Source organism: Eumetopias jubatus, unplaced genomic scaffold (genome assembly GCF_037043125.1).
Source record: "Eumetopias jubatus isolate StellerSeaLion01/CBP00866 unplaced genomic scaffold, mEumJub1_p1.0 scaffold_4, whole genome shotgun sequence".
Classification (NCBI taxonomy): domain Eukaryota; kingdom Metazoa; phylum Chordata; class Mammalia; order Carnivora; family Otariidae; genus Eumetopias; species Eumetopias jubatus.
Genome location: NW_028274810.1, coordinates 12437712 through 12455073, shown reverse-complemented (window position 1 = coordinate 12455073; position 17362 = coordinate 12437712). Strand labels below are relative to the sequence as shown.

Below are 17362 nucleotides of genomic sequence, written 5' to 3'. Positions count from 1 at the left end.
TAGCTCGTGCTCTGGGATAGATGGGAGGCCTGACCCATCAGGGATCGAGGAAGAGAACCGAGGAAAAGCCATAGTAGTGGGGTAGGAATAGGACCGGCTTCTGGGCTCTGGGCTCTGCCACCCACGTGCTCCCTGGCCTGGGGCAGTCGTTTGACTTCTATTAGCCCTGGTGTCGTTTCTTCTTTTCTAAATTTAAATTTGTTGAAATTGAATTGCTATTACATTCCTCCAGTTCAGTTCAACCCTCCTCCCCCCAATAAAAAAGCAACGGGGAGAAAGATTAAGTCTCCCTTCTACCCCCATCTCTGAGTAAACCGTTTCCCCTTCTTGGTGGCAATCAATGTTACTAGGTTTTCTTTGGTACATTTTCCAGAGCTAGCTTATGCATATTAAAGCAACATATATAATCCCTCCCTTTTACGCATTTTCTACACACCATCCTGCACTTTGTGTTTGTTTGTTTGTTTGTTTTCCCCTTAATGGTGGCTTATCGTTAGAGATCTTTGCACGCCTCAGTACATAAAGCATTTCCTCCTTCTATTTTACAGAGGCCTGGATATAACTGCATTCGTACAGATGCTTCACAGATGTATTTAGCCAGTCCTTTATTGGTGGTTGTTTAAGTTGTCGCCAGGCGTTTTGAGGATCAGTTTGCTCATCCGTGGGTACAAATAATCCCACTTTGTAGGACAGTTGTGAGGGCCGCAAGAGCATGTATGTGATGTGCCTGGGTCAAGTGCTCAACAAATGGGGGTCAGCAGTATTGTTCCTCCCATGGTACAGCCCTCCAAGGGACCATGTCGGGTTCATCCTTCAAGACGCTCTTAAATGGCATCTCCCCTACAAAGCTGTCTGTGGCTTTCCCGACCGGGCAGTCTCCCAGCTCCCTTTCCCTCCACGGTACTCATCACTTTGTGTGTGCATCCTGCCCGCCTCTGGGCCTCCCAGAGCGCATGGTGCTAGGGCTGGGTGCTGGGGAGCTCCTGCTCAGCCTTGAGCCGGCTGTGTGCTTCTCTCGGCAGGATGCGTGAGAGGACCGCTCAGAACTGGAGTACGGGCCACTGGCTGCTGGTACTTTCCCTGGCCTGCCTGTGGACCCACCTTGCCTCGGCTTCCTTGCAGCCGCCAACTCCCACAGGTTTGGGCAAGGAGGCAGAGCCTGGGGGAAGGTTTCCCGGGATGCCGGCAGAGCCGGACACCACCCCACCCCATTCCACAGCAGGCAGATCTCCAAGGCCAAGTAAAATGCAGATTCTAGGGGTTCTGGCTCCTTCTCTGTTTTTCACCCAGGAAAATCTGCCCCCCTCTGTAATCCCAGCCCAGAGAAGGTGTGGGCAGACCTGTGGCTCACCTTTCCTTCCAGGCCAGAAGGTGTTCTGCAGGGAGAGAGCCCGGGGGTGGAGGCTTAAGTCTAGCCTCCTGGCCTAATTCTGTGGTTTTCCTTCTGGAATGGCTAAAGCCTGTGTAAGCGGATGATCCTCCCCACGCAATGTAAGCCCCCAGGGCCCTTGCCCTCACCCGGAAGAGGCCAGAGGAAGTGGGGCCTGGTGGGGAATTCCACCTTTTTTCTGCCCAAGGGCCAGGCTCTGCCAAAGAGGGATGAGTGTGGTCTCACTGGGGCAGAAGGATCGGGCCGCTGAAGGAGCAGGAGGATTTCATTTCCTCCTCCTCCCCTGCAGTTGGCCATCCTTTGAACACCCCTCCCCTTGGCTGGGAGGAGGGCCCAAGAACAAGCAGGGCAGGTGGGAAGAGAGCAGGGCTGCCGGATGGCGTGGGCTGGGCCCCTGACCTTGTCTGGTCGCTCCAGTCCTGGTGAAACAGGGCACCTGCGAGGTGATTGCTGCTCATCGCTGCTGCAACCGGAACCGCATCGAGGAGCGCTCCCAGACTGTCCAGTGCTCTTGCTTTTCTGGCCAGGTGGCCGGCACCACACGGGCAAAGCCCTCCTGCGTGGACGGTGAGTGAGAGGCCGGGCCCCGGCAGGGAAGGCCCAATCACAGAGATAAGAAGGTCTGTCCAGGCCGCACCATCTGCTCGGGATGCAATTTCATACCAGCCCAGGGCTTTCGGGATCAGTCTCAAATGATGGGTAACCTCTGGGGGGAGGAGGGCAGATGGGGACCATCCCCGCTTCATAGATAAGGAGAGGCCCTGATCTGCACCTGCCCTCCCCTTATCTGCACTCCCTGCCTAGCGCTAGACATTCTGTCCCTCGAATCTTCTCTCCCAAACCTGGCGTCAGGCATTGACCTCTTCATCTCCTGCTCCTCCACCAGCCTCTTACACGGACCCGCCTCTCATTCTTCGGTGACCTTGACGTGGACACACACGTGTCACTCACACCCACCCCTCTCCCACGATCCCACCCATGCTCATGAGCTCACACTCACGTGGCAGGACTATAAACGTGCCGGCGTGTGCTCACACGCATGCCTGCTCTGCACTCCTGGTCTGGGGTGCGCACTTGCTCACATGCACCAGGTGGGAATGTTGAAGACCGTATCTCTCTGCTGACCGGAGGGCTCCTTGGAGAACTTGCCCTGCCTTCTCCCCGTGCTGTCTATGGTGACATACAGGGATCAGTGGGATCGAATGTGATAAGGTGTGTGCCCCAGCCTCAGCCCGAGTGCTGCCTTTCTGGGCAGCCAGGAGTCAGGGAAGACAGGGGAACGCAGGACCCAAAGCCAGCAGTGTGCAAACTCGCCCTTCATTCTGCATGGACTTCCTGCCCTTGACTGCACTCTGTCCTCGAGGACAGCTTAGAGCTGCCCTCACTGCCCCCTGCTCCCACAGCCTCCATTGTCCTGCAGAAGTGGTGGTGTCAGATGGAGCCCTGCCTGCCAGGGGAGGAGTGCAAAGTGCTCCCGGATCTGTCAGGATGGAGCTGCAGCAGCGGACACAAAGTCAAAACCACCAAGGTATCCGGGGATGGCCACTCCAACCCACCCTACTCTTCCCCCTTCACGTGGGGTGGGACAGAGGGAGGCAAAGGAGCCGGGGGTCTAGGAGATCCATGTCCCAAGGTGAGATCTATGAACTACGTGGGCACATGCCTGGCTGGACAGTCCCTCTGGACTGTCTCCACTGTGGGGACCGGAGTTAGGGCCTCAGGATTTGAAATCTGATGTGTCCTGGGCTAATCCCTGATGCTCCATATGCCTTGGTTTCCTCTTCTCCCTAGGGTGAGTTTGTCTCCCAGGTCCATAAGAACAAGGTAGAGAATTAGGAAATGGTCCAGATAATCTGGAGGGGCATCTGTGGGGGGGGCGGGGGGGGCCACTCTGCCCACCCACCCCTGCTGCAGACCCTGCCCCAACCCCCAGGATTAACTCCCTACAGTTCACACCCATCTTCCACTCATTTTATTATCTCATTTCGATGGCACCCAAGAGGATTATTACTTTCTTGGTTCGCTGCCTGCCCCAGGGAACAAGGGGTAATTAAAATTTTATCAAACTCATTAGCAATTGCATGTGTGTCATAGCTAATCAGTGGCATGACTCTGCCATCACCCTTTGTACAGAGGAGTGACACTTGGGGCAAGGCAGAACTCTGCCTTCTGCCCTCCCTTCCCACCACCACACAGAGCAAACAAGCAGACACATAAACAGAGAAGAAAAGGCAGCCTTCAGGGCTCTGAAGAGAGCCACATATTTGGAGAGCACAGAACAGAAGGAGTTCAGCAAGAAAAAGTGGAGCTTCCTATCTGCAAGCAGGCAAGGGAGACAGCCATTCTGAGTGTGGTTAAGACCAGAAGACAGTGAGACCCACCACAGGGCTTGTAACATCTGTCACTGTTTTATAGATTTGGGTTGGTCGCCCATAGATCGCTGTGCTTGCAGTTTGGGTTGCCACTCTGAAGCAAGCAGTGGTGAGGTGTGCTTGATTTATGTTTGTGTAGGCCAAGCCAGCCATGCTCTCCCAGTCTGCACTGCTTTAGGGCTAAGGGATCAGCATCAATGAGCTTCATATGACCTATATCTCCTGGGGAGTCTTGGGCAGTCCCTTCTCCAGCCTTCCTCCATTGCCTGCTCTCTAGGTTACACGATAGTTCTTGGGGTCACGGCCTGGACAGGACAGCTTGACTGAGCCATGGACTGAAGAATGGTATTGTTATCAGCCAACAAAAGTGGAGATTCACTTACCTGGACACACGCCCTGTGCCAAGTGCAGAATCACTCTTTCCAGGGGCATTTCAATTGAGTTGCTCAGCAGATAAGGACAGATCTCCGGCCACACACCTAGTGTTGTGCTGGGTTCTCCTGGGGGACCCAGAAGAAGGTCAAGATACAATTCCTGCCCTTGAGGAATGTCCAGTCAAGTTGGAGAGTTGTTGAAAGATGATTGAGCTAATCGACGTTAAAGGTACAGGACTCTGTACAGCTTCTGGACCATACGCTGCGGGCATGTTGGGGGTGCAAGGGTGAGACTCCCACAGCCCTTCAGCCACCCCCTCACCACAAGGCACGAAGACAAGACGTCACGTTCACCACCTGCCACTTCCCTCCCTCATGTCAGTCTGAACACCCAGCAAGCTGCCAACATGCTGAAGGAAATCCTCGCCTCCATGAGAGACCAGCTGTATCTCATTTGCTTGGGACTGGGTTGACTTGGGGAAGGAAAGCCGACGTGAAGCCAGACAACTTTCCAGCAAAGCTCTGCGGAGATGTGGCTTAGTTTGGGCTGTTCATTGGGAATGGGATGGATAGGACCTTAAAATCGCCCCCATCCAAGGACCTCAGGTTTTTGTTTATTTGCTTATTTTAACAGATGAGGAAGCTGAGTCCCAAAGAGGTAAGATGACTTGCCCAAGATCTTCCAGTTTGGGCTTCCAAATCTCTAAGGCCTTTGGCTTAACCTGGATACGGGATTCACCTGGGGCCTTCCGTATCATTTGTAGCTCAAGAACAGGAACCTGCAAAGGACTGGCAGGGTAGCAGCAACATTTCTCTTGGGAGACTCTAGAACAGGTCCCTGTTACCCAAAGTAATCCAGAATACTCATATGCCAGCATGTGGGACCACTGGATCTCTACTCTGCCCTCAGCCCCCCAAATTACTACCAGGCCCCATGACAGCCAGAGATCATTCACCCCAGTTACACCCGGGGTGCTCTGAGCTGGCAGCTCCATTGTGTCTAGTCTGACACATCCCTTCCCGAGTGCTTAAACTGAATGGAACGCGCAGAAGCTCTGGCTCCAAGAGAGACTCTGGGTGGAGTCCAGGGCTGGTCACAGTCCTCTCCCTTCCAAGGCCCTGCTGGGCAGTAGGGGAGGCCTTGCAGGGCTGGATGGAGCCTCTGTCCAGGATTGAGGGTTGGCAGAGTCAGACCGACACAGGCTTCAGGGACTCAGAGACAGGGGCCGGTTGGATATCTCATCAGTAAAAGAATTATAGGCTCAGTGACTGCTAGGATCAGCTGGGATCAGCTGGGATCACAGGGTGTGTGTGGAGGGTGTGGAGCTTGAAGCGGGGGGGGGGGGGGGGGGGGGGTTGGGGGGTCGGGGGGGCGGGCGGGGTCAGTAGAGACCAACCAGGAAACCAGGACCATGCTGAATTCTGACCCCCCCCACCCCCCCATGATTGGGCTGAGGCTGAATCTCAGCCCCTCCCTGCTTCTTTCTCCTCTTCCCCAAGCAGCAGAACCAAGACTGTTCACCGCACTCGAGGGTTTTTCTTCTTGTTTTTGTTTAGTTCTGGTTTGGGTAATGGGGTGGAAAATGATGCCAGCTTCTCACTCGATTGTAAATATCAGAACTCTGCCAACTTTGAATCTCTGCACATAGTGGCGTCAGGGAGTGGGGGAGTCAGAGGTTGTCATCTCTTCCTTTAAGACTGGGGAATGGACAAAGGGGGTTGGCAAACTTTCTGGAAAGGGCCAGGTAGCAATTATTTTAGGCTTTACAGGCCATATATAGTCTCTGACATGTTTTTCTTTGTTGTTGTGTGTTTTATTTGTTTTTTTTTTTTTTAAAGCCTTTTAAAACTGTAACAACCATTCTTAGCTCCAGGGCTGTACAAAACCAGACCCCAGGCTGTTTTTGGAAGGTTGCCAGTCCCAGTGAACCTTTGAAGGCAGGCCTTCTATGCAGCTTGGGGCTGCCTCCCAGCCTCCTGGCCTGCCTTTGGTGCAGTGGGAACCTGAGTGTGAGGGTGGGGTTGGGTTTTGTTTTCCTTCTAATGCTCCTTGAGAATTTGGTGAGTGAATTATTTAGGCTACAAATGAGGCGGCTTTAGCAGAGTCAGACAAGAAAGGCCTGCTCTCCTGGAGGCCAGGATGTTGTGGGCTTCTCCACTCCCTCCCCATCCCTTGAGACTGAGCAGGGGGAGGGTGCCAGCCCCCTGCCCATCTGCTGCATCCACAAGCCGCTGGGCTATGAGCTAGGGGAGCCTGAGAGAGTGGGGATGATGCTGTATAAATTCCCCCCACGGCCCCCACCTCAGCTGCCAACCACCACCAGCCCCTGCCTCAGCCAGAGTCCTGGTTCCCTGATCCTCCCTGAGGTCTCTCACCTCTGCTTGCAGAGAAAGCCTCTTTCCTCTGGCACATGCTGGAATTTGCCTCCGTTTCCTTATGACCTCCTCATACGTTTATTTGGTGGGCTTTGAGAGGTGTCCTTTATGTGGCCAGGAGAGCTCCATACAACACAGGGGTGTCTGGTGGAGAAGAGAAAGCCTCCTACCTCCAACTGTAGCTCCCTAGGGTTCTGTTTCCAACAAGTCAATATTTGTGCCCATTTTGTAGCTACTTCAGTGGCAGTTTAGGAACGCAAATTAATTTTCCTGGAGCATAGGGGTCCTGGAGTCATTTGTCAGTGGGCTGGGTTCTCAGATTCTCTCAGGTTAGCTGGTATCCCCCCCCTCAGCTGTGAAGGTTGCCAAGTATCAGAGATCCTGTGGTTAATTTCTGTGACCTCCTGGCAGTTTCATTAAGGTCTGTGAGTGACACTATAATTAATGGCCCCTGACAGTTGCCTCAAGTTGAGGCTGCAGCTTCCTAAAATCACAAGCTTAGAGCTAGAAGGGATTTAAGAGATCAGTTAGCCAACTCTCTCATTTGACAGATGAGGAAAGGGAAGCTCAGAGAGGTTAGGTGATTGGCTCAAAGTCACACAGCAAGGTGGTGGTTATGTCCGGTGATCCAGATGAGTGTTCTTTGCTGTACATTGCCTCTGTACTCCAATACAGATGAGGAACCTGAAATGAAACCAGGATTTTTAGCAAGGATGGATGTGAAAGAGTCTCATTCTAAAATCTACAAACCCTGTGGGTGCAAGGGGACAGAATGAAGAAGAATGGGAAGCATTTAGAGATATATATGCAGAAAGAGAAAAATAAAGACAAAAAGGAGGGACTGAGAAAACTCGTTCAGAAGAACATCAAAATACCTAAGCACAGCACAAAATAATTAGAAGAAAACTGATGCCACACCCAAAACAGTGGATTTTGTCCTTTCTGAAGGAGGTAGAATGGAGCCCGTATCAACGTTTGGAAGACCTGCGAAGCCAGTTTTGATGGCTTCTGTCTTCTTTAGATTCTAGTGTGGGGGGTCGGCAAACTAAGGCCCATGGGCTGAATCTGGCCCACTGACTGTTTTTGCAAATAAAGTTTTATTGGAACATAACTGTACTCATTGGTTTGTTATTATCTAGGTCTACTTCCCTGCTGGGACAGCAGTTCAGTCACTGCAAAAAGACCATAAGGCCCACAGGCCTAAAATATTTACTATCAGACCCTTTCTAGAAAACTTTTGCCAATCCCTGCCCTCGTGTTTAAATTGAACCTTTCTCAGTATGTGCCTACAATCTGGAAAATGATGACTCGACGCTGTATTTCTGGGTTTGGAATTTCTTGGAGGCTGTGCCCGTGTCCCCTATAATCCTTTCCAGTGCCACTTGTGGGAACTAACAACCAAAGGAATGAAGACACAAAGACTAGGAGGCCAAGAGAAAGCCTTGAAGCAGATAAATGCTTCCTTAATACGTTATCACACCCCAGATCAGCTCAGTTTATTTTTTCCAAGTTCATGTAACTTCTGCTTTTACAAGGAAAGTAACTGCATGTGCACCTCTGAGTAAAGAAGTGACTGTGTGTACACACATGCTGCTGGTGTTTCTGTGCATCCGTGGATTTGAGTATCTCCACGCCAACAAACAAGGCTGATATTCACAACATAGAAAAGCTAGATTAGCACAGAGACTGACTAATCAAGACAGAGGCCAGCCTGGATGTCAGACCAGGGCGCACTGGCTACCAGGGGCTCAGGGCACGAGGTCACGTTCCCACTCCATCTACCGTGACTGAGATGGGACTTCAGAACAGGAGAGTGCTCATTGCTCTCTTCCCCCACTGTGAACAGCTAAGCTGGTTCCTGACCTCCTGGGACTTGTGATTTGTCACTGAGTGTGGGTTGTGGATCTGGGTGTGTGCATGCGTACAGAAGCTACTGGACTCCAATGGCTGTAAACATTGTATTTGGAAGAGACATGTAGATGAGGCATAAGGAGGGCCAGGCAACTACCTTTTAAGCCTTACATGAGGGTACAGATTCCTTTTCAGTCTGGCTTATGGGGAGAGGGTTCCAACCATTTCAAAGGTGGGATTGATTCATATGTCTGACCATCCACCATCACCTCTGTTAGTGAATGTCTACCTTGTGTCAAGCACCGTGTTAGGCTCTTTCTATAGGTAACAGTATGTTAAATGGGACCCTTCCCATCTCAAAATTTGGGCAGAGGCCCCAAAGGTCAGGAAAAGAAAGATAGGTATCAGCTATTCTCAACTACCGCCACATTCTAAATCAAGATGGTAGACTATTTCTGCAGATTTGGAAAAGGGGTGATCAATAGTCCATTACCCAAACCCAGCCTGTATAAGAGAGTTCAAGCAGAAAAACAGGTGGTAGTGAAGATCTGTCTGGAGAAGGTTGCCACTCCTCCCCCCCCCCCCCCACCAAGGGGAAGGTTAGGTGTTGATTCTCTCTTACTATACCCTACTTAGGGGGATTGCAGAAAAGAATTCCAAGAGCTTGACTTGAATCGATTGGACAGTGGGGCACAGAGGGACTCGGGCCTAAAAATGATCTGAAGGCCAGTGGCTATGGTTTCCTGGCCTGGATAGTGAGCCCAGAGAGCTCTCTTGGGAGCAAGCTGCACTTCCAGATTTTAGTGGAGCACAGATGTTTGCATGTTTTCTGAGGGCCTGTGTGGACTGCCCAGGAAGGCTGCCTGGAACGGAGAGGTGGCCCCAACTGGCAAAGACTGCCACAAGTCCTGGGGCTGAGAGGGAGTCATAGATGGCCAGTGGGAGGAGGTAGTGCCCATATCAAATGGGACATACCCAGCAATAGGGCATCTTCCAGAAAACTGGTGACAGTGTTCCAGAAGACAATGCCCAAATCCTGAGATGGAAAAGAGACTTAGAGAAACTCATAGACATGAAACAATTTGTTCACTATCAGGCCGCTAATACATGGCATGCGGTGGTTTTGTACTGTGTTGATTTGGGTAAGCTGAAACTATATTTCCCAGAATTCTCTTCCCTAGAGTTGCCGAAGTTAGAAGGCAGAGAAGTGCAGCAGTGGCAATTATTCTCTGAAGATTGTCATGGTTAGAGGTGCCAGCAGGTCCCAGACTATACTCACTTTCCCTCATTCCACATCAAACTTTTACTTTTTCTTTCTTTTTTTTTTTAAGTAGGCTCCATGCCCAGCGTGGGGCCCAAAGCAGGGCTTGAACTCACGACCCTGAGATCAAGACCTGAGCTGAGATCAAGAGTTGGACGCTTAACCGAATGAACCACCCAGGTGACCTCATATCAAGCTTTTCTTAGCAAATCTCAGCCATTCTGACCAACAGCAACCCGAGGCCAACCTCCAGATACAGAGGCAACAGCCTTCCATGTAAACTCCACCAACTCTCTAGATCCTGCTCTAACAACTAGACATGCCTGATTTCAGAAGGCTGATTAGTACCTTTTCTCTGATCCTCCAACTTCTCCATTCAGCTGCATATTTCCCCAGTTTCTCCAAAAATGTAGAAGACCTTATTCCTCTAATAAATCCCTTATTACATAATACTGCTACTGTTTCTCCTTTCCTGATTGAGCCCTGATTAACACTACTAGTGTTATCATTATCAAATGATAATTTGATCATTATCAAATCAATATCAAATATATTATAGGTAGTAGAAATGATTCCAGAGGAAAAGAACCTTAGGGATAGGAATCTTGAGTTAATACGGTTAGATTTAAAGGCATTAATGATCCTATTGCTAAGGGTAAAGGTGACACTGGCGACTATGGCACACAGTGGCAAGACAGGTACATTAATTATCACCTAAACTCACCTGGAATCAAATACCTATAGAAGGTAAGGCTCTGGGTGACCAAGTAGTTGCTACCACTGAACAATATAACGGAGATAAAGAGTACAATAGGGTTAGTCGGTTCCTTCTAAGTGCACTCAAGAACGTGGAGAAAGAAAACTATGAGCTCAGGGCTTTAAATCCCCAATTCAAGACATAGGTAAGGGAGCAGGATTGTTCTGTGATTGCCTTAAAATAAACCTTTGTTTCCTGTAGCTGCAGGGTTGAGATTTCTGAAAACCAAACTCAAAGTAGCCAGGTGGCAGTCTCTACTTCCATTTTAATAGAATCATTTTGGTGTCCCCTGGTGGAGACATTCTTGTCTTGGGAACGAATACCTCTAAACCAGCAGTGCCCGAGGCTTTAGGAGCGAGAAGTAGCATTTTGCTAATGAATCATTAGAGATAGGTACGAGAAGAACCCCTTCCATTTCCACCCAATGTTGGCTCACTAACACATGCAATGAAGGCTATAACGGGGGGATATGTCAAGAAGAAGCCTCTAGAATGGCCCATACCTACCAAAATGGTAAGCCCAAAGCAATATTTTTCCTGAAGAGATTGCAGAGATGAATGTCACTGTCAGAACTTGAAGGATATAGTAATGGTGATTATCTTCTTTCAACTTGCCTGTTTGTCCTGTGTGGCATACAGATGGATTTGGGGCAATAACAGTGGATTATCATAAACCTAATTAGGCTGACTCAATTTCAGCTTCTATTCCAGACATGATTTCTCTACTGGAGCAAAGACATCCCTTGCACCTGTTATTCAGCTATTGGTCTGGCAAATGTTGTTTCTTTACACCTGTTAGTAAAGATCACCAGAAGCGGTTTACTTTAACTGGTACGGCCAGCCATACACCTTCACTCTCCTTCCTCAGGGCTTTGTCAACCACACGGATGCTATCGTGCTGGATGGACCTGGTGAGTGGGAATCAGCGAGTACTCTAGACACTTTGGTAAGACCTATGCATGCCGGATGGTGTGAAATAAATCCTACAGAAATTAGGGAGCTTGCCACCCTGGTAAATTTTTCAGGAGCCTGGTGATTGGGGACATGTCAAAACATCTCTGCTCAGACAAAAGATAAGTTGCTGCCTTTGGCTTCTCCTACCAGTAAGGAAGAGGTACAGTGCTTCGTGAGCCTCTTTGGATTTCAAAAATAACATGTTCTTCATTTGGGCAGCTGCTCTCACTGATTTGTCAGAAAAGTCAAAAGTCTTCCAGCTTTGAGTAGGATCCAGAACAAAAGAAGGCTCTGCAAAAAGGTATAGGCTGCTGTACCGAGTTATCTGCCCCTTGGGCCATACTGACTGTCACATCTGATGGTGCTTGAAGTGTCTGGTTCCATATGGAGCCACAGACACTGTGTAGAGTCCTTGGTAGCCTCTGAAGATGAATCAGAGTAAACCTTTAGGGTTACAGATCAAACTATGCCATTCTCTTCAGATAACTATTTTCCTTTTGATAGCTTCCAGCATTTATTGGACGCTATTAGAGATTGAATGTTTGACTGTGAATCACCATGTTACCGATGACCTGAGCTGCCCATCATAAACAGGGTGTTCTTTGGCCACAAAGCCATAAAGATGAGCATTCACAGCAGTATTCCTTTATCGGTGGAAATGGTATGTATACATGATTGGACTTGAGCAAGTCTTAAAGGCAAAAGGAGTTGCATGAACAAGTGCCTCAGATTCCCATGGCTCTTATTTCTACTAAACTGCCTCCTCTTTCTCAACCCATGCCTATGGTCTCACAAGAAGTTCTCTATGACCAGTTGACTGAGGAACAAAAAAAGGCTGACCTGCTTTACTGATGGTTGGGCATGGTATGAGTTGGTTCTGCATGATTTGAATTATTTGGGGTACTACCTGAAGGTGGAGAGCTGCCGCACTACTGGCCCACTCAAGGAGGACTCTTAAGTCTTCCCAGTATGCAGAAATTTGAGTGATACAAATAATTGCTCATTTTGCCTGGAAGGAGAGATTGCCAGAGGTATAGACAGACCCTAAAGAAAGGGTGTGTGTGTGCTATGGCTAAAGGTTTGACTTTTAGTTCAGAGTACTGGAGGGACTGTATTTGGGAACTTGGTGATAAGGATGATGGGGAAGAGGTAGGTGGCCGAACCATTCTAAAGTGACACAAAGTGTGAAAATATTCGTATCTTACTTGAGTGTTCACCAAAGTGCAACCTCATTGGAGGAGGATCTTAAGAGTCAAGACAGCAAGATGCCATATTCTTTCCCTGCCCATTTTCTCCAGTCGTCCCTGCCTTTGCCCAATGGCGCATGATCAAAGTGCACATGGTGGCAAAGATAGAAGCTCTGCATGGCTCAGCAACATAGGGTCCCATTCATCAAGTCTGATATGGTTACTGCCAACAGCAGAGACCAGCACTGAACCCTCAGTGTTGGCAGCGTTTTCCAGGGTGAGCAGCCAGCCGCCCAGTGATAGGTCAGTTATACTGGAACTCTTCCATAATGGAAGCGGCAGTGCTTCTTCTCACAAGTAGACACTTACTCTGGACATGGAGTTTCCTTCCCTATTCACATGCTTCAGCCAAAAGCACCATCCAGAGACTTATAGAATATCTTATTTATTGTTATGGTATTCCACTAAGTATAGCTTCTGACCAAGGAACTCATTTAGCAGCAAATGAAATATGGTAATGGGCTCATGATCAAAGAATTCACAGGTCTTACAATGTGCCTGATCACCTTGAACTAAATGGCCTGAAGGAATGGTAGAATGATCTTTTAGACTCTCAGTGACAACACGAGTTGAGTGCCAACACTAGGCAGGGCAATGTCCCCCAGAATGCTGTATATGCCCCCAGTGATTAACCAATATATAGTGCTGGTTTCTTCCATAGCCAGGATCATGAATCCGAAAATCAAGGGGTTAAAATGGGAATGGCTCCTCCCATTGTTACTCCTAGTGACCCACTAGGGAAATGTTTGCTTTCCAGACCCTCAATTGTGGGCTCTTCTGGTTTTGAAAATAACTTATCTGCCTAGGTTAAAATATGTTAATATTGATATCTTTAAGTGATTGTATTAGGTGAGGTGTTTGCTGAAAGCAATATGGAAAAAGAATATGGAAAGAATACTAGAGAATCAGTTAAAAACACTAGCTTTGACCACATGACCAGTTATAGCAATGAAGACTGTAGTGTTTACAAGTATTTCTTCCCTACATTAATATGAATGTATTAATGTAAATGCTAACCAATTACTTTCTTCTCTTTTCTCACTCATGAAAGTGAGCAGGACTATTTACTACCTGAAAGCAACCAGAAAAATACACAGAAGTTGCCCAAGATTTCATCCAGAACCACAAAAATGAGTCTACATGTTGAGGTTAAAGGTGAAGCCATGATAAAGAATAAAAGTGTTTCTGGGGTGCCTGGGTGGCTCAGTCCGTTCGTTAAACTTCTGCCTTCAGCTTAGGTCATGACCCCAGGGTTCTAGAATGGAGTCCTTCATCAGGCTCCCTGCTCAGCTATGGAGTCTGCTTCTCTCCCTCTCCTTCTGCCCCTCCCCCATGCTTGTGCTCTCTCTCACTCTCTCTCAAATAAATAAAATCTTAAAAAAAAGAAAAGAAAAGACTAAAACTGTTTTCTACTTGGAGTACCTGGGTGGCTCAGTCAGTTAAGCCTCCAACTCTTCCTTTCAGCCCAGGTCATGATCTGAGGGTTGTGAGATTGAGCCCCCTGTCGGGCTCACACATTGGGCATGGAACCTGCTTGGGGTTCTCTCTCTCTCTCTCTCCTTCTGCCCCTCCCCCATGCTTGTGCTCTCTCTCACTCTCTCTCAAATAAATAAAATCTTAAAAAAAAGAAAAGAAAAGGAAAGACTAAAACTGTTTTCTACTTGGAGTACCTGGGTGGCTCAGTCAGTTAAGCCTCCAACTCTTCCTTTCAGCCCAGGTCATGATCTGAGGGTTGTGAGATTGAGCCCCCTGTCGGGCTCACACATTGGGCATGGAAACTGCTTGGGGTTCTCTCTCTCTCTCTCTCCTTCTGCCCCTCCCCACTCTTTAAAAAAATTTCCTGCTTGAGTCCTACCATGACATTATAATTCAATAAACTGGTTTCACATACCTTGAATCAATCTCCACAAGACCCTGTGATGTGTTATTGATAGCAATGTACAAATGCAAAAGCTCAGAAAGGGAAAAGAGTCTGAGGGCCTTCATGAATTGTCTCACTGGCCGGAATTCAGGACCAGGAAAAAGCACATGCTAAGTGAGAATTGAGGGGCAGACATTTTTTTATGTGAATTGTCTCATTTAATCCTCACAACAATTCCATAAGGTGGGTATTACTCTTCTGATTTTATAGACAAGGACTCTATAAACTCAGAGAGGTTAAGTAATTTGCCAAAGATCACACAGGATAAAAAAGCCAAATAGGGTTAGAACCCACATCTGCTCAGCTCTAAAGCTCATATTCTTTTCTTTTCTTTTCTTTTCTTTTTTTAGATTTATTCATTTATTTTAGAGAGAGAGAGCCAGAGGAGGGGCAGAAGGAGAGAATCTCCAAGCAGACTCCCCGCTGAGCAGGAGCCATATCCCAGGCTGGATCCCAAAACCCATGAGATCATGACCTCAGCTGAAGCAGAAAGTCAGTGGCTCAACTGACTGAGCCACCCAGGTGCACCCCAAAGCTCATATTCTTGCAGCACACATGGATTGTGTTCTGGCCATCTCCTCCAGGACTGAGCTGCCCAGAGTCCAAATGCTTTACAGTTATATATATGCTTAGAAAAGATGGAAGGGGTTGAGGGATGAAGTGGGTAATAAGTGTCATGATAGATGTGTGTTCTCTGTGCTATGGTAGAAACTATTTAGAAAAGAAACTAAATCCAGTGTAAGGAAGGCATGCTGAGGACCAAGTCTTTAAAGGTGAATGGGAATCAGCCAAGTAAAAAGTGTGTGTGTGTGTGTGTCTGTGTGTCTGTGTGTCTGTGTGTCTGTGTGTCATGTCTACAAAGGCCAAGGGGAAAGCATTTACAAAGGACGAAGGCTTGAGACGAGTTCAAGTAAGTAGCTAGCTGTGGCTGGAATATAAGAAGTAAGGAGAGACCGTGAGAGATGAGGCTGAAAACTGACCAAGGGTGAGCTCAGAAAGAAGCTGGCTGCCCTGTAGTCTGAGTTGTGTCTCATGACAACAGAGAAACTCGCAAGGTCCTAAGCTAGGGCAGAGGCAGGTTGCCACATTAGAGACAGGACTGTCCGGCCAGATGCTGGGGTGAATATACAGACAGAGAAACCAGTTAGTAGCTTGGCAATAATCCATAAAAGAAGCAATAAGGCCTTGAGCTAAAAGCACTGGTTGCCTGGATGTGCAGAGGGAAGAGGGAGGAAGATGGAGATATTATCAAGCTCTGAGATCTCTCTCCATTCCCTAATGGATGCTTGCCTTTTTTCTCTCCCACCATCAGGAGTGCTGGCACCCCACCCACGCACCAGACAGGCAACTGCCTCTGTGCTGTTTGAGAACCCAGCATCCCGACCTGCTGCCCTCCCCAGGGCCCGTAACCCCTCCACTGGAGTCACCATTTGGGCAGTATACATACAAAAGCATACATTTACTAAGCACTCACTGGTACTTTTGGTTACTGATGTTTTAAGGGGCCATCATTCAAAATTTGGCTAATTGCAAGGAAAGGCTAGAGGATGAGTTTGGAGATGGACTGTGGCAACTGCAGGGGACCAGATACCTAGGATTTGGTGGTAAAGAGGGGAGGCCACACTGCCTAGGAGGGACAGGCTATTTAGGGTGGACCTTTGGGCTTGCAGCAGGTTTGGGACGTTGGTCTCTCTTTCACTCTGGCACACGGTTATGTTTCTCTTTCACTTCTTTTTATGCACATGGATTCCCTGACCCAGCTTGGTCTATTCCAGCCAGAGCCTGGTCGGAGCCCCGGAAGGCACGTGATGGAGCATCTCCTGTGTTTTGAGGAGGGTTGGGAGGTGGACGCTGAAAAGCTGTTGGTAGCTGGCCAAACGAGGGCTGTCGGGGCCTCTCAGAGTTCCTGCAGACAACGAATTGCAGGAGCAACGTGAGCTGCCCCAAGTCCTGCTTTGCACCCTCCCTAAGGGCTCCCTCTCTGCCTAAGACGAAGCCATGAGGCCTTGATGGCCATGGCCCTGAGGATAAGAGTGCTGAATTTTTCTCCTTGGGACTGATACCTGGGACAATCTTCAAGGCTGGAAGGTCGAGGTCGCTCCCACGCGGGGAGGTCTCTTTCGCGCTCCTAGCCAGCTCCCAGGTGCCGGCTAGGACGCCAGCCACCAGCCAATGAGATGTGCGAACATTGTTTGCTTTCAATTGCTGATTTTTAAACATTAAGTTGCTAGTAAGCCTATTGAACATCAACAATCTTTACAGTTAAATCTTTTAATTAAGTTTACAAGGAAACGGTTACAATTGACGACATTAGTTAGATGTTCCAGAGGGAGAAGGAGAGGAGGCGAAGTTGGGGGTCGGGGTGTAGGGGTGTGTGTGTGTGTGTGCGTGTGTGTGTGCGTGTGTGTTGGGATGTGTGCTGGACTGGGGGAGGGAGGCGCCTCTCCGCGGTGAGCAGGGCAGGCAGCCACCGCGGGATGGGGAGGGTCTCGGCGGTGGCGCCGCGGGAGCCCTGGAGCGCGCAGACTTGGGGGGCATCTGGAAGACGCGCCTCAGTGGGGCAGGAGTGGGGCGCAGCGTGCCCAAAAGCTCTGGGCAATTCCGAGCCGCGGGGTCGCGTCCCAAGTGAGCTCCGACGCCGACCAACCAGAGCGGGTCACCTCCCGGGCGGGGTGCTTCCCTCCCAGGGAAGCTTCTCCTTTCCGACCGCGGGCCCCCTTAGGCGGCTCGCCTGCCGGGTTCCTGCCTGCCCGCGGGGCCGGTGGCCTGCAGCGGACTGCGTGCTCGCGCCGGTCCCGCCGAGTCCGGTGCATCCAGGTCTCGGGACGCCACGGTGCGATCCCGAGGTCTCTGGGACGCG

General features: G+C 49.3%; 1 protein-coding gene across 1 annotated transcript; it reads left to right on the top strand.

Annotated features, from left to right (window-relative positions):
• Positions 1 to 1023: 1023 nt before the first annotated feature.
• On the top strand, positions 1024 to 16439 carry TAFA3 (TAFA chemokine like family member 3). The gene is made up of 5 exons (XM_028102195.1): positions 1024 to 1138; positions 1808 to 1957; positions 2794 to 2918; positions 11249 to 11326; positions 16278 to 16439. Exons 1-5 carry the CDS (start codon positions 1024 to 1026, stop codon positions 16437 to 16439), a joined length of 630 nt encoding a protein of 209 aa, XP_027957996.1.
• The last annotated feature ends 923 nt before the right edge of the window (positions 16440 to 17362 follow it).

Coding starts and splice junctions, on each gene's coding strand:
- TAFA3 (XM_028102195.1), top strand. CDS start 1,024: ATGCGTGAGAGGACCGCTCAGAACTGGAGTACGGGCCACTGGCTGCTG. Junction 1,139..1,807: donor GCAGCCGCCAACTCCCACAG/GTTTGGGCAAGG, acceptor TGGTCGCTCCAG/TCCTGGTGAAACAGGGCACC. Junction 11,327..16,277: donor CGAGTACTCTAGACACTTTG/GTAAGACCTATG, acceptor GGTCTATTCCAG/CCAGAGCCTGGTCGGAGCCC.